This window comes from Musa acuminata, chromosome BXJ1-9, assembly GCF_036884655.1.
Source record: "Musa acuminata AAA Group cultivar baxijiao chromosome BXJ1-9, Cavendish_Baxijiao_AAA, whole genome shotgun sequence".
In the NCBI taxonomy this organism is placed as follows: Eukaryota; Viridiplantae; Streptophyta; class Magnoliopsida; order Zingiberales; family Musaceae; genus Musa; species Musa acuminata.
The window spans coordinates 5,931,113-5,956,966 of record NC_088335.1 but is presented as its reverse complement, the minus strand read 5'-3'; the positions used below and the strand labels follow the sequence as shown (position 1 = coordinate 5,956,966).

The 25,854-nt window shown below is 39.5% G+C and overlaps 3 protein-coding genes across 6 annotated transcripts; 1 reads left to right on the top strand and 2 right to left on the bottom strand.

Moving 5' to 3' along the window:
- Nucleotides 1-174: 174 nt before the first annotated feature.
- LOC103997513 (protein ADP-ribosyltransferase PARP3) lies at nucleotides 175-5,425 on the top strand. Of its 2 annotated transcripts, XM_018831468.2 has the most exons (18): nucleotides 178-1,154; nucleotides 1,453-1,757; nucleotides 1,848-2,043; nucleotides 2,130-2,240; nucleotides 2,329-2,386; nucleotides 2,458-2,527; nucleotides 2,648-2,822; nucleotides 2,903-3,036; nucleotides 3,122-3,359; nucleotides 3,459-3,586; nucleotides 3,677-3,753; nucleotides 3,833-3,993; nucleotides 4,082-4,291; nucleotides 4,364-4,466; nucleotides 4,547-4,629; nucleotides 4,704-4,847; nucleotides 4,921-5,103; nucleotides 5,192-5,425. In XM_018831468.2, the coding sequence occupies exons 1-18, from the start codon at nucleotides 1,149-1,151 to the stop codon at nucleotides 5,255-5,257; spliced, it is 2,448 nt and encodes an 815-aa protein (XP_018687013.2). In that variant the 5' UTR covers nucleotides 178-1,148; the 3' UTR covers nucleotides 5,258-5,425. The 2 variants fall into 2 exon arrangements, with proteins under 2 accessions (XP_064938451.1, XP_018687013.2); XM_065082379.1 differs by lacking the exon at nucleotides 5,192-5,425 and having other exon boundaries at nucleotides 175-1,154; nucleotides 4,729-4,847; nucleotides 4,921-5,061.
- A 91-nt stretch (nucleotides 5,426-5,516) lies between these two features.
- Nucleotides 5,517-16,947, bottom strand: LOC135592739 (probable apyrase 6). Of its 2 annotated transcripts, none has more exons than XM_065082381.1 (8): nucleotides 16,178-16,947; nucleotides 14,723-14,835; nucleotides 11,340-11,447; nucleotides 10,320-10,374; nucleotides 9,244-9,432; nucleotides 8,407-8,504; nucleotides 7,827-8,023; nucleotides 5,517-6,229 (listed from the first exon to the last, which is right to left on the bottom strand). In XM_065082381.1, exons 1-8 carry the CDS (start codon nucleotides 16,779-16,781, stop codon nucleotides 5,962-5,964), a joined length of 1,632 nt encoding a protein of 543 aa, XP_064938453.1. In that variant the 5' UTR covers nucleotides 16,782-16,947; the 3' UTR covers nucleotides 5,517-5,961. The 2 variants fall into 2 exon arrangements, with proteins under 2 accessions (XP_064938453.1, XP_064938452.1); XM_065082380.1 differs by having other exon boundaries at nucleotides 9,244-9,426.
- Nucleotides 16,948-18,253: 1,306 nt separating this feature from the next.
- LOC103997393 (probable arabinosyltransferase ARAD1) lies at nucleotides 18,254-24,176 on the bottom strand. Of its 2 annotated transcripts, XR_010479219.1 has the most exons (5): nucleotides 24,023-24,176; nucleotides 22,767-23,936; nucleotides 21,710-22,377; nucleotides 20,915-21,115; nucleotides 18,254-20,833 (listed from the first exon to the last, which is right to left on the bottom strand). XR_010479219.1 is itself a non-coding variant. In XM_065082378.1 (3 exons), the coding sequence occupies exons 2-3, from the start codon at nucleotides 23,703-23,705 to the stop codon at nucleotides 21,856-21,858; spliced, it is 1,461 nt and encodes a 486-aa protein (XP_064938450.1). In that variant the 5' UTR covers nucleotides 23,706-23,936; nucleotides 24,023-24,176; the 3' UTR covers nucleotides 19,179-21,855. The 2 variants fall into 2 exon arrangements, 1 of the variants encoding a protein (XP_064938450.1); XM_065082378.1 differs by having other exon boundaries at nucleotides 19,179-22,377.
- Between the last annotated feature and the right edge of the window lie 1,678 nt (nucleotides 24,177-25,854).

Below are 25,854 nucleotides of genomic sequence, written 5' to 3'. Positions count from 1 at the left end.
TAAGAATAGTAGCAGTGTGAGTACCACCTACTGGTCAAGAAAAGACGGGAAGAGTATGGGGGTGGTGGGGGTAGTGGAGGGACTGCTTATAGCGTGCAAGATGAGGAGAAGGTAACACCTTGCGTCCCATGCACAGTGGCGTGGCACCGGAATGATGCTAAAGGAGAGGGGAGAGAGGGGACTGGCGACCGGTGGTGCGGGCGCGAGCAATTAGTGTTGTACTCGTAAGCGAGCAGACGGTCATGCGGAGGATTATGTCTAAGTTTCTTATTGTGTTCTCTTGTAGTATCCACCATATTACTACATAAAATTCTCCAGTAAAAGTTGCTCGATCAAGGAGTGGAACAGGAAGAAAGCAGTAACGCAAACAGAGAACGGAACACTGTGCAGAGGATGTAATAGCAGATCCGGTATCAGGGTGTCAGCCGACGAGGCTAGGTTAAGATCAATTTTGGATTTCTTAGTTCGTCGTTTGAGATTGAGGAGAGGTAGGTAGGGACTTTCCTGCACTCGTGGTTTGCGAGATTTGGGACCCTGCTTAAGCGTGATCCTGTACCATTTTGGATCTTCCTCTTCCTGGAGAAAGCTACTGTCGTCCTCTGCCATGCTATCCGCTGCTCTCCTGAATGCCTCGGTGACGCTATCAACCAAAAGCCCCGAAAGCATCGCCAGCTGAACTGCCCTTGTCGAACGGTGCCTTGGGCGGGGTGCATACGGCTCTTCCTCATGGTCCAAGGCCTCAAAAGGATTGGATATGAGGGCGGTAATTGGTTGGTATGTAGAGGGATTATGATGATGAGAGGACAAGGCAAAAGGTTTAACACCATTCTGATGGATATCTCCAACACTATCCCCTGCGAATTGTGCACCGCTCATCGTCCGTCTCTTTACACGAGGCGGTAAATCCTGACCATCTACCGTGTCGGGCGCCCGTGACCGCTGGCCACCGTCCGTGGAACACTCAGCGGCCCCGTGTCAGGATATGGCCGCAGGCGATACACTTGTTCGTCCGGGACGGGGACAGACACGAACGGCATAACAGGTGTCTCGGACGAGGATGTTCTTATTTATAGCCGCGGATAACGTTGCCGCTTGCCAAGCGTTGTTTCGAAGAGGGTAATTTTGGAGTGGTGTTTGCCGGAGACAACATGAAGGTGTGTCGTTTCTCCTTGTACATGTTTTGTGATGGTGGATCGAGAATGGACTTTGTCGAGGTTTCTCTTTGTTTCGTTTTTAGGAGAGTGCACCTACCGTGTTTTGTATTGGGAAGCCATGAACTGGTACTATAATTCAATTTCTACAGCAGCTACTCGGTGGCGAATGCGATTAATGACCGAAAATATATGAACAGCACCTTCTCTTCTTGTTTCCCTAACCATGTCGCAGTTACTTTTCGACTGTCGTGTACAACTGGAATAATACAATGGATGTTAATCGAGGACTCATGCACAGGTTCATGAGACAAGGTCCCATACACGCAGTTCCGCCGAGGAGGAAGGCAAGATCGGGAAAGGGAAACAGAAGGCGGAGAACGGAGGGCGAGATGGTGAACAGCAGCAGGCATCTAAAAATAAGAAGGCGAAGGTCGAGGGGGAGAATCGAGATGCAAACGGCAAACCTGCAGTAGACGTTGCTGTCGAGTTTGAGGAGTTCTGCAAGGCTACGAGGCAGCATCTGTCGATAAACGAGATGCGCAGGATACTGGAAGCTAACGAGCAAGACCCTTCTGGTTCTGATGATGCAGTCGTCCCTCGATGGTAGTTCTGCATCCTAATACTACTCGAGCATTCTGATGTCTTGAGCTATGTATTCATTCTAACCCTCCTGCTTCCGTCGTTCTGCCACAGCCAAGATATGATGTTCTATGGACCCTTGGAGAAATGCCCGGTCTGCCGTAACCAGGTGGATTGCAGCGGGAGCAACTACCTATGCAGAGGGGCTTACAGCGAATGGAGCACCTGTATATACACCACCACCGACGCGCGGAGGAGAGATCAGCCGTTGATGATCCCCGAGGGGATTGGAGATGAGACGGTTAAGGAGGTGATATAGTCTCTCTACTCGCATCATTCTCCTCTTCCCACTTGTACGCACGAGAAACATGACCTGTTGGGTTCGTCTCATCGCAGTGGATCAAGAAACAAGAATCGAGAATCTACCCTCGCCGGGAGTTGACTTCGTCGAATAAGCCTTTTGCTGGATTGGTGATCTCCCTCTCCGGTCGTCTGTCTCGAACACATGTAACGTCTCTTTTTCTCTCTATCTTTGAGTTCCTACGTATCCTACATTCTGCTCCCCGGCGACCAACTTCTGAATTGACTGGTGTAGCAAACATGGAGGGAGGAAATTGAGAAGCATGGCGGAAAGGTCTCTAATAACATTATTGGTATGTAGGGACTTCTTCCTTCTCTCCTCTGCAAAAAGATGGTTGTGAACTTGGTAGTCTTGCCTTGACAGGTGCCAATTGCTTGGTTGTGTCCCCTGCGGAACGTGAAAGAGGAGGTTCATCCAGAGTGGCGGAGGCAATGTATACTCATCGACGAATCACACTCGTCGACTTGATTCTATTGTTTACTTTCAAGTCAAAACTTGAACTTTAGATATATTATTATCTTTTACTCTGTTTCGTGGTGAAACATCAAAACAGGGAAAGGAACATTGCTGTGGTGAGTGAAAACTGGTTGATAGATAGCATCCAGAAGCAGCAGGCGCAGCCCCTCGATGCCTACGACGTCGTCTCTGATCTTATCCCCGAGGGAAGGGGAATTCCATGGGACAAAATGGACCCGAACGAAGAAGCTCTCGAATCTTTGACGGCAGAAGTAAGCTGTTCTTGTTTCTTCTTCGTTTGGACTGAGAAAATGATCTCACCGCCAAGGGGGATTCCAACTGGTTTTGGCAGCTCAAGCTGTATGGAAAGAGGTGTGTCTACAAGGATAGCATGTTGCAGGAGCAAGGAGGGTTCATATTTGAGAAGGATGGAATCTTATACAACTGTGCGTTCTCCCTTTGTGATCTGGGGAGGGGAATCAACGAGTATATCTCGACCTTGCACATGATTTACTGGAAGCTCGTGTGTTTCGGATCATATGATATTCTCTGTCCATGCATCTTCTTGCAGATATTGCGTCTTGCAGCTGATTCAGGTTCCTGAGAAAAACGTGCATCTGTACTATAAGAAGGGCCGAGTAGGAGACGACCCCAAGGCAGATGAGAGGGTCGAGGAGTGGAACAACGTGGATGATGCGCTGAAAGAGTTTGTTCGCCTCTTCAAAGAGGTCACAGGGAACGAGTTTGAGACATGGGAGAGGGAGAAGAAGTTCCAGAAGATGCCTCTCAAGTTCTATCCTATCGACATGGTGAGGTTAATACTTGAGCTTCTTTTTGCGGCGATTTGTTGGTGTCCAAATCAAATTATTTCCGCAAATATATGCCAGTCAAGATCATTCGTGTTGCAGGACGATGGTATTGATGTGAGACGCGGGGGACTGAGTGCTCGGCAGCTGGGTGTTGCAGCTGCTCACTGTAAGCTGGAGCCACTGGTGGCGAAGTTTATGAAGGTCTTGTGCAGCCAGGAGATCTACAGGTAGGTCATGCTGCTGGATTCTGTAGAACAGAATGCGAACTCCATGCATCAAAATCTCTGCCTTCCCGCTCACAAGCATGTATTGAATAGATATGCAATGATGGAAATGGGATATGATTGTCCAGACCTACCCGTGGGAACGGTCACCGATCTGCATCTAGAAAGATGTGAGTTAGCCATCCGACTCTTTTATGTCTACTGCTTCTACAATATCCGATCATCCGATCAAGAATCTATTGCTCTCAGGTGAGGAGGAGCTGCTCAATTTCAGAGAGGACATCAAGAAAGCACCTGATTCGAGCGACAAGGCCAATGTCCTGTGGCTGGACTTCACCAACAAGTGGTTCACGCTCATGCACTCCGTCCGGCCGTTCATCATGAAGAATTTCCAGGAACTCGCGGTTCACGTAAATGAACACGAACGCCTGTGTTGTCTCGGGGAACGCTGTGGACGAGCGACATCGATTAACACGGCTTGCCTGCTGAAACTTGCAGGTGGCTGCAGGACTGGAGTGCATAAGGGACATCAACGTTGCGTCCCGCCTCGTCGGCGACATGTCTGGTGCGACCGTCGACGACCCACTTTCCGATCGCTACGGCAGACTCGGCTGCTCTGTGGCACCTCTGGACAAGGAATCAGACGACCACAAGATGATCCTCAAGTACCTCGAGACCACATACGAGCCCATCAAAGTTGGAGACGTGGTTAGCAACTCTTGTGATTTCTCGAAAGCTTTCGTCGAGGATCTCACGCTGAAGATTCAATCTTTCTTGCAGACGTACGGTGTATCGGTGGAGAACATATTTGCCGTCGAATCGGGCGCTGGTCCTTCGTACGAGGAAGTGAAGAAGCTGCCAAACAAGATCTTGTTGTGGTGTGGTATGTTGCAGTCCGATCCACGTCTGATTACGGAAAGGGAGCAATCGACGAGATTAATCGTTTTCCATTTACGATCGCAGGAACGAGGAGTTCTAGTTTGATTAGGCATTTACAGAAAGGACTGCTCCCATCAGTATGTCAAATACCAGCGCCTGGATACATGGTAAGCGGAGACTACGACTTCATGATCGGCAAATGGTGGGATCGGTATCATATTCTTGTTCTTTAATTTCTCAGTTTGGAAAAGCGATTGTTTGCTCAGATGCATCGGCTGAGGCCGCTAGATACGGATTCACCGCAGTTGACAGGCCAGATGGGTTCTTGCTCTTGGCCGTGGTTTCCCTGGGAGAGCAGATAACTGAGATGTCTACTGCACCAGATGTAAGAATGAGTCTTTCTTGGGTTTCTGCTGCAAGCTATCCGCACAATGAACTGATTCGTCTGTGGGTAGCAGGACACGAAGGAACTGGAGGAGGAGAAGGTAAGCGTAAAAGGACTCGGCAGGAAGAAGCCCGATGGGTCGCAGCACTTCAAGTGGGTGGACGACGTGAAGGTGCCTTGCGGACGTTTATTTGCGTCCGAGCACACCGACAGGCCGCTCGAGTATAACGAGTACGCTGTTTACGATCCGAGACAGGTGATGATGTTTGTCTACTTCGGCTTTAGTTGCCGAGCAGCGTAAGTTCTCGACGGGGTTTGCTCAAATCTCGTGCGGTGACGTGCAGGTGTGCATGCGATTCGTGGTTGCCGTGAAGTACGAGGAGCAGAACGTGGTGATGGGTGAGGAATGATCATGAGGAGACCTGTTGCGGGGGTCCTTTGTGAGGGAATCTTTTTCCTGTTTTGTAGAGAACCTGTTCTGTAAGAACTTTGAATGTGAATACGCTGCGGAGCAGGTGTAACGCTTGCTTGCTTCTGAACGGATGCTTACTTCAGGTACGGTGTACTAGATTTATGGCTATGCTTGGTAGAATGTAATGGCGAGACCATCGACCGACAGCAATGGTGAGAAATGGACGACTGCAAGTAGAATGCATCGAGAAACTCGACTTGGAAAGATAGGGCTACAGATTCAATAACACACTGTTAAATCTCGTTTCACACAGCTACATGAGAGCAGCCTGTCGGCCAATGTCGGACATCGCCGAACTGGCACAACCATGTGAGTGCATTCTGAATGCAAATGACTTTATATTCTATACTAAGAAATACAATGGACGTTACTACAACATTATCTAATAAATACAGAGGGACCTGTGAATCCCTGGCTACGATATGTCAATTCGCTAGGAGGGTAATCCCCAAATACAATAATCAATCATTATTCGGTAAAGTGTGAAGCTATCTACCTCTTTTCAGGGACATATACATCCACAAGTCAAGCAGGATCATCGGTTGACAGGAGTTAGGATGATACAATAATCACTATTTATTCGGTATAGTGTGAAGCTATCTACCTCTTCTTCAGGGACATATATCCAGAAGTCAAGCAGGATCATCGGTTCACAGGAGTTAGGATGTAACGGCCTCTCTCCAGGTCGTATATAATCTTCAGCTTTGGTTTCATCCATTTCAACACAGACCATGCTGTAAAGATTAGCATAATGGAGACGAATAGATAGAAGAACGCCGATGGGTCTTCGCCTAATACAGCAAAGATCCAATCAGAGCTCTCTGCACTTGGTCTTAATGCTTTTTGCGTTATGAAAGCACCCAATGCCCAGTCAAGTGGTATGTTACCAACCTGGTTTGCGAAAACAACCCTGCAACATAGACAATATGTGGGTTATGTCTCCTTATTATATACAGCTAAAGTAAACCTAAATAAGATATTGTATCAACTTCAAGGTGGAATCTGCAAAGATTCTCGGGTGTCATCATCCATGTTTAAGCACACTCAACCTTGAATTGAATATCTACTTTAAGCCCCTTTTAATATGGAAAGTCTATAGGGCTTTCAGTGGATGATAATAGTCCTAGACTTTTAAATTTGGTGGATAAATCTCATGACATATGTTGTTTGTTCATGATATTATCTTAGTCAATGATAGATAGATAGCATTTACTCGAAACTTCTGTAAAATTTTAGAAATTAAAGGTTTTAGAGTAAGGAGTAACAACAATTACAAGTAACAAAGTTTTAATAATACTAAGAGAAGAATTGAAGTGTATTCAAGATGGATGAACAATTTCATGTAAGTAAAGGTTTTAGGTAAATTTGATCTATTATACAACAAAAAGAAGAAATTGACAAAGATATTATAATAAAGAAAAAAGTTAAGTGGTAAAAGTACAAAAAGAACTTTGAATTTTTATGTGATTCTTGTGTTTGTTAAGAACACATATATAAGGTAATTGTAAGATATATTATACAAATTTGATATATTATACAAATATGGGTTTTTAGGTAAATTTGATCTATTATACAACAAAAAGAAGAAATTGACAAAGATATTATAATAAAGAAAAAAGTTAAGTGGTAAAAGTACAAAAAGAACTTTGAATTTTTATGTGATTCTTGTGTTTGTTAAGAACACATATATAAGGTAATTGTAAGATATATTATACAAATTTGATATATTATACAAATATGGGTTTTTAGGTAAATTTGATCTATTATACAACAAAAAGAAGAAATTGACAAAGATATTATCATAAAGAAAAAAGTTAAGTGGTAAAGTACAAAAAGAACTTTAAATTATGTGATTCTTGTGTTTGTTAAGAGCACATATATAAGGTAATTGTAAGATATATTATACAAATATGGGTTTTAGGTAAATTCGATCTATTATACAACAAAAAGAAGAAATTGACAAAGACATTATCATAAATAAAAAAGCTAAGTAGTAAAGTACAAAAGAACTTCGAATTTTTATGTGATTCTTGTGTTTGTTAAGAACACATATATAAGGTAGTTGTAAGATATATGCTCTATCGATTAGGGTATTGGGTAGTTAAGTAATTAATTATAGCCATATTGTCTTATATAGAAAAATGAACAAAAAACATTTATATAGTGAACCGCAAGACGTTACAGCTTGTTATTTTTCTTGTTGGTTGATGATGATACCTTTTCAGTTTAGAATATTAAGCTCATGGTAGATACTGCCTGGAACATAACCTCATGAGATTTTAGCATATATAAAACAAGAGCTAGAACTATGTACTGCTAAAATAAGTTTTTCTTTTTTTGCATATATGCAAGTTCAGCTAACAATTTAGAAGCTAAAAAAACCAAATTAAAGTAAAGTAACTTCAACAAGTAAAATATAATCTTACTATCTTCATGTTCTAATCTGAATTGGAAAAAGAACAAAATATAAATTACTCGCAGATATGCAATGGGCATAGCTCATATACCTTCCATCATCCATAGGAAATCCTAAAGTGTCATGTAGTAGAGCCACAATATATGCTGTAGAAAAGCAAAACCTCAAGAGATCTTCCTCGTCATAAGTATCATATTTCCTTTTGAGTCTCAGCCAATCTTCACCGCAAAATTGTTCCCCAGCCATTATCAAATCAGATAGTAATGGTGTTGGTCCCAAGCCCAAGAACTATCAAGTAGAAGAAAGAGACAAATGATGAGTCATAAACAAGCTTGGCCATGGAAAAACACCATAAAGAGCAATTTTCTCACTAAAACTTGCTGTAAGATCCCAAAATAATCACTGCTAAGCTCCAAAGAGCAAATGCATATCAGCACATGTGCACACAGAAAGGATACATATGCAGCCTATTTGAGCTTGCCATTGGGCATATTCGACAAGAATCTTATTTTCCTTTCCATCATGTTCTATAGTTTTAAAACAAGTTTTGCAGTCATATCCAGCGTTATCTCATGCTGTTGGTTGAAGGCATTGCGGCCTAAGTTGTTGCTGGCAAATCCTAGATTTGTCTATCGAAAACAATATGTGAACAGAAAACAAAATTAACTAACCTTTGAAGTATGAAAGAAATTCTCAGTTGCCAAAAATCTCCCTTGCAACTTAGGCATAGATGTCAGCCGAAAATGGCAGATCTGGGATAAGCATTTTTCTGCAGATATCAAAAAAATAAAAATTTTCTTTTACAAGAATAGCCACTAAATTCATTCTATACATAAGGATTTCTTCCCAAAAAGAAATCAATAATATGTGATTACTTATATATCATTACTTAATATGGCATTCTGAACTGAACCTAGCTTAGTCTCTCTTTCAAAACTATACGGGAAAGAAATCAGATGAGGAGATAAAGAGGCCAGAATAAAACCTTTGACATCAACATGTGTGGTCCATAAGGCAAGATATACATTTTAAAATGGACTGACAAATCTTAAGATGTCCAAATAAGTAGAGAGTCCGTTGCTCTTCTGATCATAATGATGGATACTGCAGATAACCACCCATTTTCCACATAAAGGTAATTGTGCCCATAAAATTTAATCTTCTTCTAGAAAAACTTGCAGTGGCTTTATTTCAAATGAGTTGAAAAATTGTATCAGAGAGTTCACAATTGTGAGGCTGTCAGCAAAGGCACATGACAGAACACCATTAATTTGACCTCCATAAATCAAAAGATCATGGTACAAATTTAAGGTTGTTTCTCTGATGACTGCCGTTGGAGTTATGGCAAACTGAAGTGGTAATCTCATATCTTAATAGCTTAGGCCAAAAAAATGATATAACTAACTTAACATGGCTACATTTAAGAAGGTGAAAAAATAGAAAAAAGAAACCTTGTAAGATGATGATAAAATGTGGTCTTCAGCAGTAGCAAAAAAACAACTAGTTACCTTTTTCCTTCTCTAGAAGCTTCAATGCAGCTAGTCTACATTCGGAGAAGTTACCAATTGCACGAGAAGACCTATATGTGGTCTTTGAATTGAGGAGACTGGTAGAAAGCTTTCCTGGTCCCCCACCATGCATATATCCTCTGGGAATACAAGGATCTATATAGGTTTCTTCCTGGATAAAAGCTGCAGCTGGAAACAAGTGTCCAAATATTACTATTTATCATTCCTAATATACTCATAGAGACACATGGCGTTAGAACCATAAACCTTAAAATTGATCTAACCTGAACACTACATCTGCCAGAAAATGCAGTGACAGGTTGGATTATTGATTATTATCTATGCTACATGCCTTTTCATTTGTAACACTACTTGGATTAGATTGAGGGCATAACAAACATGATGAATCACTCTTATGTACATAATGCACTGCTGAACATTGAAGGATATCAAGATCAATTTAAACCTCAGAAACGAAAATGCATTGAACTTGCCATAACTTTTACATAGAGAAGTCCAATCATCCTCAAAATTCTGAACTTTCTTGTCATGGACCTTAAGGAGTCAAATACCTGGCATCACTTCCATGACAATTCTTTACCTAGAACTCTTCAAGTTGAAGAGGGCAAACAACCACTAGAACAAGGCCCTGTTCATTCCTACAAAAGCTAAGGCTCATTTCAGGAACACCAGGTAGCAAGAATCTGAAATATGCATAAATTGCTTCAAAAGTTCAGCCACTCATTGGAACTTAACAAGTAACAACCACACATATTTTATGATATCTAAGGTATCATATTATCTCCAAATGTTAAATAACAAAAAGGACCAGCAAGCATAAGTAGGAAATGAATCCCAATATAGAAATTGCAAACTCCAACACTACTAACCCTCTATCTAGAGACCTATCTTTTACAAAGCATCAAAAAGATCTTTTAAGCTTATGCAAACCAATTTGGTAAGGAAGCTATGTTGTTATCATAGCAATAGGAAAAATCTGCATTTTCCCATGTAGAAACTCAACAAACAAAACTTAGTAGTAATCAGAAAGAAGAGTAAAAAAACTAACAACTTACATGATCTAAGGTCTCCTGAGCTAAGCAAGTTATGAAGTGAGTCATAAGCCACATTCTGCAGGATGACATCAGTTAGCTCCCTATATACAAGATTTCAATGAACCTATATTGCTGTACATATTTAACCCATCCAACATATATATAATGCCTTATGGAATAAGCAGCAAAAGTGGAAGCACAAGACTGGTTTCATTCAGCAATGTAAATAAAAAATTTAGATGAGTCTCTACAAGGACACGAATATTGATGAATCTCAGAACAGTGCCATTCTTACTAAAGAAAATTATAATGTGATTATGTGGACTCAAATAGCACCCAGATCTCTTTTGGATAACATGGAACTGACATTTTTTTTGTTATTCAGAATTATTGATTAGCAACATCCAAATGGCTATACTCTCTGTCATTTATAATGTTTTGAAAGGAAAAGAACTTGGTAATACAAAGTTTTCTTTTTAATGTTGTAGCATCTATGAGGATCAACCTTTTCAAATAATGGTGATGAGTTCTATGGTATCTTTTAGCTTTTCTCTTGTAGCATGGTTAAACTAGTCAATGGCACCATATTATCCCAAACTGACCAATGGTACCACAAAATGCCAGATTGATTGATGCACCTTATTCTGAAAATATGCAAATAACCTATTTAACTTTTCATGATATATTTCCACATTTGTTATTCAGAATCTATCACAACAAATCTTAATACTTTTATCTACTCAATTAAATTTGGAACACAATTTGATTTTATAAACTCTCCTGTGTAAATCAAATAACAAACATCTGAAATAGCAAATGCCTTATGATCTCTATTGACTATTCAAGTCATGACTTGTATGGAACTGTCCTGACAAAGTTTAGTGCAACTGGTCAATAGAGTAACATATTCAGTGTATAGATTTAGGCCATTAAGTGCATATTTGTGCACACAAGAATCTAGGGAAATAACTTCTCAAGTTATGGCAGTTATACATATTTAATAAGTAGAAATGATCAAGCTTATTATGGCAGGAAATTCACCTGACCGAGATACAGGAAGCTATTGCTGTAAAGGTTATATGTAATTTTTCCAAACTGAAGGACATGTGAGAGCTCTGGGGCCAAAGGTTCACTTGAAACAAAGGTTGCCTGAAATTGAGAATCAAGACAAAGTAACATAAATGGTGATCATAATTACAAAATTTTGAAACATTGAATGAAGGTCAATTATGCACTACAGAATAATTTTCATTCTGAAATACAAGAAAATATTAATTACAAAAGTTTAAAATTTTGATCAAAGCTCAACCACATAGCATAATTTGCTTGTACTAGCATCTAGCTATTTACTAAAATTTCCTGAAATGAAGAAGCAACTATCATCATCCTACATCTGTTGTTTCAGGCAACATAATCATTAAAGTGATTATTAAAAATGGTAACTGGGCCCCTCTATCAAATACTTTCAATAATTTAGTGGTCATATTCATATTAAAACGAAAATTTTATTATGAGTTTAGCCTCCAATCAAGGATCCTAGCGTTCTCCCGTAAAATTGTCGAATTCCATCACAAAAATGTAGAAGAATTGCTCATCTTGGAATTTCCAGATTGTAGAATCTTCCAACTCAGGAATTTGCACAATTGCAAAATTCGCTCCTCAAGATGGAATGCTTGAAATGGCACCTTGATCTTGTTAGCTCTGTCCTTATGCTTAAGATTGCTTAGCTCTGAATAATTAACTGAACCTGGAAAAAAAATTGCATTTTCCAATGCAAAAGTCTGATGTAAGTTTGATGATCTACCAACAGCATCAATGGTGCAATATTGCTGATATTTGGTGTGGCCATCTGCTCAATTGTTTTGTTGTGCAGGCTGGTGAAGCAATATGTTTAGGATGTAGGCCAATCTAAAGGGACTACCATTGACTGCCCTTGACCATTTTAGAGGCCATTCTAGGACTGGTGTTGCAATCGTAACAGATCCAGTACAGGCAAAGGCCAGAATTTACCATACTTGTGTCATGGGGTGTTACTGTAATTGGGTGTATGGATATATGGCATAGCTATCCTAAACGTGTCCCCTTCCCACCCACCTTTATGCACATAGATAAGAAGACCAACCTATTATAAGCAAGATCTTGGGAACTTTAAGGGCATAATCATCAGCATTATCAAATTTTTGACTTTTAAGTCGACGATAAAGAATCTGTTTATTACAAAATTTAAAATTTACCGCTGTTGATAATTCCATCTACAAATTAAGCACCACAACCAAGTTTGATGGGCAAGCCATATATAGCATGGCCACCTGCAGCTGTCTTAGTGTTTGTAACATTGCACCTTAAGACTGCATAAAATTTACAGAGATACAGCAATCAATTTGCCTCGTGCCCCACCTTTATCAGTGACAATGTTTGGGTAGAGCTAGCAACCATTGCTTTATAACAGAAGTAAATTGTAGCACATTCATCCATCAGATCCAAATGGATTGGAGTGAAAACCACAATCAATCTCTCCCTCTATCACTCAGCTTCTCAAGAAGATTGTCAGTCTTCTTAGGCATCTTTAACCGAGATTAGGACTAATAGAATTGTTCAAGTTAGCCCTAGTTTAATTCCAAATAGAAGTTGACTGAGCTTCCTAGTCAAACCCTAACCAAAGCCAGTCTTCACTATCATACAAACCACAAGAGATTTACACTAGCTGTTTATGTGAGATGGACTAATGTGGCAAGCTCTCTCCCCTTGCCACCCATGACAGTAGACAGCAACAAGGCACTTGGCCACATGCATTGGGCCAATTAGGCCGGTGGCTTGGCTAGCCAAGCACCCTGCTTGGTTGGCCTTATCACATCAAAAATACAGAAACTATGACAACTCATGGCAATTCAGAGAAGAAAAGAAGCTTCTATGTCAACTGTCAACCCCAATGGCTCAGGAATAAGATTACAACTAAACTTCAACAAGAAACTCTCAAGTTCATAACAAAAGAAAATTGTTGACCCCATAACGGACAAGACCAATCGGTGCTGCTCCCACCTAAATTATGTACTAGCCACTGATATCCTAGTGCACCTGCACCAGCCCCATCATGGCCCAAAAAAGAAATCAGCTAAAGTAGGACAACATGAAGACTTATAAAGAGGCCCTTCCTATTTCAGTGAAGACAAGCATTTGGTCTAGAAAATGGTGCCGGAAAGAACCAACAGGTGATTGAACTCCTATTATTGATTTCCAGTACAATAGGAGCTTTATTTAACTCAGGGTAATCCTAGACTAAGAACTCAAAAAGGGGAAAAGACAACTCTTGACATACCATCACACATAAAGGAGGCTATAAGCTGAGAAGCCCAATTGAACCACAGGCCTCCACTTATAATCTCCTTTTTGTGGAACAAACATGTAATCTGTCTGTAACAAGAACCAAATCAAAATTGAAATTATCTGTCATTTTCCACATAAAATGTCAAATGCCATTTCTCTAACCCTGAGGGTGTCATGCCTAATTTTCCTATATCTTGGATTACTTTAGTTGACTTCAACTGAGTTCCTTAGTTCTTATTTAAGCAACAGGATTTAACTAAATGGAGATTCAGTATTATAAAAAAAAAAATTAACCAATGGTTGAAATTTTTTTACCTATGTTAGGGTTATTGTCACCTACCAGAGTCAAATGGTTTCAGTTACACGTTAAATTTCCTAGAATCTTCAATTCCAATCACACTGATAGGTCAAGAAAAAAGAAAATTCAGAAAGAGGAGAATAACCAAAACAAGGAAAGAAGAACAAATTCAGCAAAATAGCTGTTAAGAAAATAAACTTAGCTTCCTAAAAGAGTGTCCTATTACTGTTGTAGTTGTCGTTATCATTTTTTAAATAAAAAAAAAACAAATTTAAGATGTTAGAGTTTTTTAAATCCATTTAAGTTGCACAGCTTACATTTTGTATATATTTACATTCTTCAATGAAATCATGAAACCAAACTAAAGAACCAGTGCCTTAAACCAGGGATTAGGACATCAAAGAACTCAAAAATATTATTTACTTAAATTGCATATATAATGCAACTTATCCTTAATGGAGGTGAGCTAATATAGCAATTTTCACAACCCAGCAAAACATAAACAAATTGCAATACCTAGCTTATGTTTTTCTAAACTACCACAACTTTCTCTAAGAAATATAAGTCATAATGACAGAGAGTCATGCAAGTATTGCACTACATATTACTAACTGAAGTCGAGTACAAACCACATCTATAACAAGATTAACCTTTTTGAACAAATATCAGGCAGAACAACTTATTCGTTGTCTGAAAAACTTTTATCCATTAACCAAATTTTTACAATCAACATAAAAAATCCTAAGAAGAAAGAGCTTGCAGCAAGAGTTGATTTAGCTAACTTATGAAATGGTAAAAAAACCTGAATGGAAGCTCCTCCTAGTTCAAATATCCCAGTAGTTTTCTTAGGTTCACCTCCTAAACTACCCAGAGCATAGTTAGCTGCAACCCATGCATAGATGCCTTCATCAGAACCTGTAAGAAGATTGTTACAAGTTATACAACGTTACAAAACTAAAACTCATCTGGAGTCCTCCAAGAGGAGGATACTAAAGATATAATAATTTAGAGGTGTAATTTTCTAGTAAATGCAGGTTCACTTGACATTGAGTAGAAGGATAACCATAATATACAAAACAAGGCCAATTATGTTAGAGAAAATAGGTGACATTGAAACATTTTGATAACTAAAACAAATATAAAAGGAAATATAGCTTTCCTATCGGCACCTCAATAATGTTAGCCAGAGCAAGATTGTCAGGAACCCAAATCGAAACACACAAAGTATACATACAACCAGGGTGATAATGATCCAGACCATGGGCTTCTTTGACGCATCTAAACAAGCTAATTCATATAAGCCAGCTCAATAAAAAATATAATCCATCTTAGTTAAGTACTAGGTTGACAACACGGAATAAAACCTAAGTCTTAAAAGGACAAGTACCATGACCAATTTTTTCTCTTAATAATGAGAGAATCATCAATAACAGCTTGATGCACCTTATGAGGTACATTTGGATCATTAAAATAGACCACTGTTCCTTTTCACAAGTTAGACGAAAGAAAATGTGTCATATTAAAATGCTTTGACCTCTGAGTTTAATCTTTTGGAAACTATGGAAGAATTAGCAACTTAGCATCTTAAGCCATTGAAACTTAAACTACTTGAATTCTACAAGAAACTTAGACTTCTAAGAAGATGATAAGTTCACTTGGGTCTAAAAGTAATTTAGTGAAGTTAATTTAGCACGGTAAGAAGGCAGCTAGCAGAAGAAGCAGCTGATATTTTGGGAAGACAGAGGTAACTCCTTTACAAGAAAAAAAAACAAAAAAGAGAAATCTAGTGACTGTTAGTTTTGCTTCCCACTACTGGAGGCTGAAACATGGAGATGGGTCTCATGCAATAAGATTATCCAACTTAATTCAATTGAATTCACGTGAACTTCAGCTGCTTATACCTCGAACTGCTTTACTAGAGAACATATGCAGCTTATGCATTTGCATCCAAGTAAACAAAACATTTATAAGATCCAGAGCTCAATAACAAGATTTGAATTTCTTAAGCCATAGTCTCACTTACAAAAATGCTTGGAAAGATTTGCACACTCAATTAACCATTATAAACTTGCATGCAAAAGAATTGAACTGACAAGCAATAGATAACAAACGTGAAAGGTAAAAAAGATAAATTAACAAATATTCCACAAGAAATGACTTGCACATAAATCTTCTGCTCTATACAACTTCTGATATGCTTAAAAACACCAAAAGAGCATTTCAAAAAGCAGCAATAGAGTTCTCTAGATTCACCTGCCTGAGATCACAGCTGCCCAATCATGCTGGAATTGGAAGCCCGAAGACCACAGGACCTTTCTGCAAGACTCCAGTATCCTCTCCACAACTGCTACATCGAGCAACCTCAACCCTGCCGTTGCCATGAGTCGTACCTCCGTATCCTCCCACAGTTCCCCTGGAACTCTCTCCTTCGCAAACTCCAGCAGCTCCACCAGAGACTGCCCCGCGTTCTCTGGGTCCGCTGCGTACGACGACAGCCCTGGGGAGACTTTCATCGACGCCGTCAGGCCAAGATCGAGCGTCGGCATCGATCCCCATCCGATCCTGTAGGCGAATACGTGGATCCGAGTCCCGGTGCTCCCGCCATCCAAAATTATCGCATATTTGCGAGAATCAGGGCCTCTTGTGACGATGAAGAGACATAGGAAGACGGCCGCAAGGGCGATGACGGCGCAGCGGCGGCCACAGCCGTCGGCACGGCGGTGGTGCTTGGAATTCGAGGGAGATAAGAAGGAGAGGCGGGAGGATACGGATAAATGGCGGAGTTGATGGGGCTTGGAGGCGCTCATCGTGTGCGAGGGCTCGGGCTCGACTGCCGGCGGTCGAGCATTCGATCGTCGCATCAATACGCAGGGTGAGGTCTAGGAAGTCTGGTCGGATCGCCAGAGTTCCTGGAAGAAGAAGATGAAGAATAGGAACTTAGGGTTTGACCCTGCCTCCGCCGCCGATTCTCGCCGGAGTGCCTCCTCCTGCGGCGGACAGATGCGACGGATGGAGTTCTTGTAGTTTCTGGTTTTATTTTTGTCGCTGAGAGGAAAAAGGACACGGACCAATTGGATCCAGCGCGACAGAGGGGACCCACGCATCAGACGGTCACGCTTTGAGCTGATGACCGCATTTCCGCAGTGGAGGATCTGTTACAACATCCGTCGTAGCAATTTCTGTCCAATGCTTACGTGGCCCTGCAAAGAGGGAAGCACGCGCCGAGTCTGAGACGGGCGTGACGCAGCACGGAATCGTTGGCAAGCGCAAGATTTGTGCCTCGTTACAAGGAGCGTGAATTTGGGCATCCGAAGTGAACGGTGAATCCCCGCGCATGCGGCGCAGGTGCGGCAGGTGTGTGGTCTTTTTTATATTTTTTGTTTTATTTATCATTTATGGACTTTTAATGTTTTGGTTAATGATTATGAGGTTGCAATCTCATTAATTACCAAATATAAAATATTTTTATTAATCAGTTATTTTACTTATCAACTATCTGGTAAATTCTTTTTCTTTCATTTAGTGGTGTTATATCCTTCAGAAATTTGATCATATGAAATTTGATCTTAGGGATCTGATTTTTGTAAAGACTCTAATTTTCATGTTTTTGCTACAACAATAGAATAAGGTGATTTTATTTTTTTTAATTAATATATTTTTAAGAATATTATCATAAATATTATAATTTATTTTCAATAATATTATAAATTAAATCTTTTTTAAGGATTATATAAAATGTGGAGTATAAATATTTAAAATTGATGGATGGTTTTGAAAATTATCTTTTTACAAATATGATAAGCTTTCATGAGAATCAAATATTTATTGATTAAGAATTAAAAATTAGAAAGAATTAGTGGAGATCCCCTTATTTGGGGAAGACAAGATAGTCGGAGAGTACTATGGTAGCAGTCTCTTAGGAGGATAGTGGCACCTAGAAGAGAGGAATGTATGAGGGAAGTGATCTGATGTCAAACACATTATATTATCTCTACTAAAAAATAAAATTAGATTAGTCATCAATTAATAGGGTGAGGATAGAATGGACCTTACCACTAAGTTTAGCCCAAGCATTCGAGCATGGCATGATCAGCTTATAATTGCCATTGCAATTGATGAATGACTATAAAGATAGATAGACAATCACAAAAGCTTTTAGATAAATATCCACCTAGCAGTCACAAAAGCAATGAAATATGTAACCTTATTGTTACTCGAGAGCAATCCCAGACGCCTTTAAATTATCCAAGATGAAAAAGATGAAATAGTGATTGAAGGATCCGAAGAAGATGATGATGCTTCCACTGATCCCAAAATCTAACATCAACGAGCATTACACTCAAACCATATCAACATGTACTTTTAGTACCTAAACAAGTTAAAAGAAAAAACACAAATTTCGTTTGCGTCATTAACATATTCATACGATCGACTTGATACATACACAATTCAATCTACACCTCAAACTCCATTGAACATCTCATCCTCTTACATTTGCAATGATACTTTGTGACAAGATTAATAAAAAAATGTTTACTAGTATAAACTCTCTGAACTGTGAGAAATTATTTGCTATGTGATATACCCCAAAAGATATCTTTCGGAGGGGGTCACTGCTTAGGCATCGCATTCCTTCCAATCTTCTTGGCATGGCAATTCTTCGACTTCTTTGACAATGTGGAAACCCCATGAAGCTGAGATGATCATAACTTTGCACTTAAAAACTGAAATATCACATTGGTACAATCAGGACTCACATCACATACAAGAATATAATAAGCTTGTTCGGAGATCCGTGAAGCAATTTTGTAGCTATTTGAACCTAATTAAATGATTAAGATCATGGTAGATGAGTGTACTAGACATAATTTAAAAGGGTTCACCAAAATGCCACCATAAATTATCCATGAATCTTGGTGATGAGAGCCTCACCTCAAAGAAAATGCACACTTCTATCATGCTCTTCAAGAAGCATATGAAGAGGAGAGGCTACAATATATAGTTCATGGAGCCTTTAAACTTCAACATCAATGGTCTTTCAACATAGGGCAACTATAATTTTAATTTGAACCAATCAGATGGCAAAATAAGAGGAAGACATGTTTTTATTGTAATGAGAATTTGAGAAATCATATAGCTAAGATAATTTCTAAAATATCTTGGAGTTCTGACAGATGGCTCAGTTCCTGTGATGATGCACATTAATATTATGAGTGCCTTTAACTATGCTAAAAATTATCACAGAAGGAGAGAGCCTATTGAGTTCAAATATCACTTCACGAGAAACAGACTGTTATTTTGGTTGATCACTTTTACGCCATACAACTTCACTAAATATGAAATGGATGTAATTGATCCTATTTGAAGGACATCTGAGGCAAACTGGCTGAAGACCATGTGCAAATTCTACCTAAATTCCTCCAAGACCTGATATCTTTAGATCCACTGAATACTACATAAAATAGCTGTTAGGTAAATTAATGGAACAGTCAGCATTTGCACACTTGTTCTTTAGGGTGCTTTAAAACAAGTGTCCACATTAGCTAGGATTCACTTACTTTTCTGCCAGTTCTAATATAGAATTACTCAGTTGGGTCCCAAATATCTGATAGCCTGCTTCAAAAGTATATAAAAGCACTTGGGTGACATTAAGAAATTGCCCACTTTAGAAAACTAGTCTCCAGAGAGAAGACCAAATCATGATAATTCCCTGGATTTCCCTGCAGCTCTATTTCCTGTGTTCTTTCCTTCTTCTCCCTGTTCAATGATCACAAACTTGTGAGGTTTCCGAAGTACCATGTATTAAGTAATAATAGATGAACACTTTTTAGCAAGAAAAATAAATAAATAAATAAAAAGAACATCAGAGAGTTTATTTCAAAGTGAACAAGCATGCTTCTAGAATCAAAAATCAAATTGACATTGTGCATGATGTATGTATGAAAGGCACTTGAATATGGAGATAAATTTTTTATGTTGCATGAAACAATATTGTTGAGTTTTTCTTCATGCAATGGGAGCATAGTCCTCCATGTGAGTTCTAGTCTTGTGCCCTTGGAAAGCAGCAGCATCCACTGTTGCTCTTTTGCTTTATTTCAAAGAGAAAAAGCAACAAACACCTGATGTGCGATACTTGAGTTGCTCGTAGTTTTTGTTGAAGTGAGGGAACCTGTGCTTTAGGAATCCTACGAGCTGCATGTGATACTGAGAAGCAATATAAATATGAAAAAAACAGTGAAAGAGGAATGTGTTCTCCATGGAAAAAGGAAAAGAGGAAAATTAAAGAGTCATGGGAGAAGTAATGGATGAGATATAGGAAAAGTAGGGTATATAGCAGCAGGAATAACGCAGAAAAGCATAAAGAAGCGCATTCAGCACGAGAAACCAAGTACTTGTTTTATTTCATTGGGTGCATGGATAAGAGTGCTTCCTTGTTGTAAGAGGAAATCCTAAAGCACAGGATGATGATCACAGAAGAGAGATAAAGCAGGTGTTTCTTTTGCTGCTGCCGTACTCCCTGAACATCTCCTTTAGTGCTTGCTTAGTGAGGGGGGATTTGGAGGGGAGGGAAGGGAACCACCGGAAAGATACTTCGCTTCCCAAGGATGGCGTGCCAATCTCTTTATTCATACATGACAGAACCTTCTAAAACAGCCTTGGATTTGCTTGGGTTGCAGCCATATGATTGGAGTGAATCCGAATTCTCTAGGTGTTTTTTGGGTTACTGAGCTTTGTGCTTTTGGACCAAAACCCATATGCCGATGAATGAGAGGACTATATCTACGGGGATGGGGCCTTTTAAGGCCGAACCAGAAGGGCCTCTCACATCTCTGTGGCTAACTGGAGGACCGATGGGAATCTGCACTCGTAGGCTCCTCCTCCTTGTACTTCTCGTGTGCGTTTGGTTGTTTTCCTGCAAGCCAGAGGAGGTCTACGGCATCAGGTGGAACGAAGAAGAACATGCAAGGACAGTAAAGAAGGAACGCAGCCTTACCCATACTGGTGTCGTCAGCCTTGATGCGAGCAAGAAATCTGCAGCAGAGCCACCGCCTGTGGATCCTAACAAGATGAGCAAACGAAGAGTTCGAAGGGGATCAGATCCCATCCACAACCGGTGCTGAAGCTTCGTGAGCGCTCTTCCTTATCGTCGTCCAAAACTAGCTGGGAGGATGTTGCATCCATGAAGCAACTAAAGCTGGGAAAAGAAATCCATCACGCGAAGAACTGCAAGGAGATCATGAGGTTTCGTTGCTGCTTGTAATGCTTTGTTTCTTTCCTCATTTGATAGTTCAATCATCCAATGGTTTTGCTAGAGAGGAGGCATCTGTAAATAGCCGGTTAAAGGGAAAGAATGGAGGATTACAGTAAGACAACCTGGGCATCACAAATTTAGATCCCTTTGGGTCTGTCTTGCATTTCTTGGATAACACATCTTAAAAGCATGCATACATATATATAAAGACATTCATAAACAATTAAGACTTACTGTAAACTCAGCAGTGTGATTTTGTTCTAACAACAATCAACAGCTCCATGATTTATCATCTGAGAAACTAGATCTCAAGCATAAATTCCTACTCATTTATGCATAGGGACAGCTGAAGTTAGCTTTTAATGGCATTCATCTGTAGATCAGTTGATCCTCCTCAGTCTGATGTTTGAGTTTATTTATGAATAAAATTACAGGCACATTGGCAATGTCCTGTGTCAGTATTTCTCAGTGCATGGTTCACAATGGTTAGGAAAAGCAACAGAAACATAATGCATAGGATAGAAATAATAGACATACCAGAAAATTATATGCACTATTAACAAGCTTGCACATTCTTTATTGAACAAGTGAAGCACAATTCTATGATATTGATTTCCCCTGTGCCCAGAAAATAGCTTTCTAAGGTTTCAACCTGATGTACAAGAGTCCTCAAAAGTATTATCCTATTTGCTTTGCTTCACAAACTGTGATCTGTGTAATCTCTTCTCCTTGTTAAGGCTCAGACGAACATATGGGATTTTGCGAGCAACTTCTTCCCAGATCATCTGAACAGAATCCCCCTGCTTTGATGGATACTGATACTCAAAGTGATGAGCTATTTGCTTCAACCTTTCCCACATCTTAGTCCATTCTGTTCTTTTGATTCCCCTGAGAAGATCCAGAAGAAAACCCTTCTTAACAGCATCCGAGGTGCGTACAAAGATGCAGAAATCTGAATAGTCTAGGATATCTTCGAACGGGAGTTCAATGTCATCACTGATCACAATGGGAACACAATGGCTGACAATGGCATCGAAGAGACGATTTGAGGAGGGGGTGTCTCCAGCGATATTCAGGCAGAATTTCGATGAAGCCATTCCCTGACCAGAACTTCTTATTCCATTCTCCCTTACGCTACCATAAGAAAAGTGCACATCTTTCTCGTCTTTGAGAAGGTAATAGAGCTTTTGACGAATTTTACCGCCCTGATATATATTAGTCCAGTCAGGTATATCAAATTGACAAGGCAGTCAAATGAAATTAACATATTAAAAGAACAGCATGTGCAGTCTGAAATGCTAAGGAAATGTTTGAAAACAAGTATCCATGACGAAAATAAGCTGCATGATGTAAGCACCAAAGGAATACCCTAACATGCATTATATCATAAGATGACTTGCGATTGTACCTTAATTTGAGCTAATATGTTACCCTTGCCACATATTTGAGCTAAAAATGCAAATTAAGTTTTCTAAAATTATTAAAAAGTTAATTATACCCATAGATGATTCAAACCTATTGATACCAACATATAAAGCAAGATGTTAAAAGAAACAATCCAAAGAGCCGAATAAGGCAATTGCAATTAACTTACATCCTTCCTATTGATGGCTCCCTGGAAATATGCTAATATCGGACGCTCATCGAAGGTGGCAGAGTCATTGCCGACTGAACGAACTACATGCCTGTAAGGAGCAATGATATCCTTCTTGAGATTGGCTATCTTCGATGGATACCTCCCAAAATCTGCAAGCAGAAACATAGCAGAACCAAGCTTCCTTCGAGCCTGCAACATGCTGTTGGGATGGTGAGCTACAATAAGATGATCCTTCCCACCACCTCTATTCCACTCCTCTCTGCCCATTAAGTACCTCACCAACTCATCCTGCAAAATCCTGTTTTTGCTAGCTTTACCTTTCCCCTGTGGCTTCGAATGCCGGTTGTAACTCAAAGATGAGAAGAAGGGCACGAAGAACACATCAGCCGAGCTTGAATTTGTCACACGGACCACCGTGCAAGGCCTCGCCACAATGGGAACATTTGAAGCAAGAAGATCCAAGGTGAGCCAGTATTCTACACTATGCTGCAAATTTAATCCACCAGGGTAGGTCGGAATTCGATCCATTTCGGCGATATCCGGCCATGTCTGATCGGTTTTTCCGTTCCAGCCCAACGATCCAAAATGAAACTCAGGAGGCAAATCATACATGTATACCTTGAGTAAAGACCGATCCAAGTCGCATCCTTTGCTGCTTGCTTCTCTAATGTCTTTCTCAGATCTTCCTCGTCTATCATTGACGACGATTGAGGAAGAAAAGGGAAATGGATCGGAATGGGGAAACTTGGTCCTATCTCTAGCTCTAAAGCTGTCATCTGAAGTCTTATTAGGAAGAACGAACATAAGCACTGTTTGAGGTACAAGGGGCCTACTGCGGGGCCTCAAAAGATCGGAACACGTAAACAACAAGAAGAACAGCGACGCAAACAGAACATAGAAGAGGAACCTTCTCGTCACCGAGATCGAGGGTTGCATCTTCCTCTCTGACACGGGTCCCAAAGAGCACGTTTTCAGCACTCCCAGATCGAGCAAGACATCAAGAATAAATGACGGTGACTTTATGATGAATCAGTTCATTGATATCTCATAATGCCCAACACGATCGGTGGATCAAAGAAGAAAAAACCAACATTGTTGTGAGGACAAAACCCTAAACCCAATTCCCGATGGATCTCAAGAATTTGTTAGACCCGTCTTCTTGTGAATCTTAATAAAAAGGTATCAAATTAGTTTATTCTTCTCATTCAAAGAAGAAGAGAAAAAGAAATAAATGAAACATCTTGTAACCCTACCTCGAGCTGAATCACCCCCTCGATTCACGGTGATTTAGTGTTGGGAGGTGGTCAGGAGGAGGATACAAAAGCATGGGTGGAAGAGAAACCTTCACCGAGGAGGAAGTACGATTGACCTGCAGTTGCGCCTCGTGGAGAGAGATCAAAGACGCCACGTTGCGCCTCACTGGCGCGAGTCCCACCTGAACTGTTACTCTCTTTTTTATCATAGAATATTTATTGATGATATAATATATATATATATATAATATATTTTTACTTAAGAAATATTGTAGGTTACTTTCATCCATATCTATACACCGTGTGGATTAGATTCCAAACCAATATTACACACAGTATATTCAACGGAATATTCAACCTCTTTTAACCACGAAATATTTTGCTAATATATAAATCATCACTTTCCATCTGTGTATCTGCATGGATAAAAATCCAATGAATATTGTATGGAGTATTCTTACCCTCGTAAAATATTTCATAGAATATTCAACTCCCTTAACACATCATTAATACAATGAGAAAATTATTCAGCCACCTTTTTTAACCACGAAATATTTTGATCAGTATATATATAGTAGTAAAAAAAATTTAATTTTATTTAAAAATTTGATAAAGTTTCAAAACTGAATGTACTCTCACACAAAAATAGTAACATAAAACTTTTGATTTAAATTTAATAATTCATAATCACATAAAAATTTTAATCTAATAAAATTGAATCAAAATCAAATTATCTAGATTCGATTCTAATTCAATTTTCAACTGGTAAATTATTAAAAACTGATTAGATTATCAAATCCTAACATGATGAATGTGAGACGTAACTCAATGATGACTTCATATCGTGACGAGTCACTCCATTTACGAATAATCATTTTCTGGAGACTTCACATGCTTAAATACTATGTTAGCTATGATATAAAAAATTACGATCCGAGCATGATGAGCTAACTAGTATATCAATTTTGTTTGACTCAAATCTCATACCTAAATATTTAAGTTAAAATTAATAATAATATATTCATCATATTCTTATAAATTAATTTTAATCTTACCCATGTGGACTAATTAAGATGTCATAAGATATGAACAGTATTCAAGGTACATACTAGTTTTAGCTTTAGGTCAAGAAGATAAGTAAAAATAAATAGTTAATTTCATTTCTATTATTTTCATTCATATTACTTGGGAATCCGATAAAATTCATCGTGGTTTGAATCAAAATCTTAACGTCTTGTAAATAAATTCGATACATCATCAATATAATAATAATATTTTTTTTTATATCTTCAACTTTTTATAGATTGATACAAAAATTATGAGGTTTCCAATCATCGATATTTGACACGTGGATTTGGTACTTTCTCATCAGACCAATACTTGTACATGATAATGATAAATGTTTTATTATCAATATCACATTATACAATAATTTGGCCTTACTGCAAAGAATAATGATGTCAGCTGTTAGTGTAAACAACTTTATGTCGTGACCTCGGGGCCGACGCGGCTTGGTTCAGGTCCGAATGCGCGGGGATCTTGCGCGGCGTTCCTCGAGCCCACTGGGGTGGCCGGTTACGATGGTCCGGGCGGGACGTTGCATGGGGAGTGAAGCTTTTCCACGACGCTGGGAAGATGCAACCTTGCCCTTGTACCTGCACACAGGTCGGGTCGGAAACTCGACCCGACCCCTCCGACGATCAAGTTAGATGATGTGGAAGGAGTTTTTTAGTGAAGAAGTGTCCCCCCCTCATTTAGAACTTTGGGGTATTTATAAGTAAGTTTAGCGTTACCTGATGTGCCTGCCTGCGGGAGGCAGGATCGTACCTCTG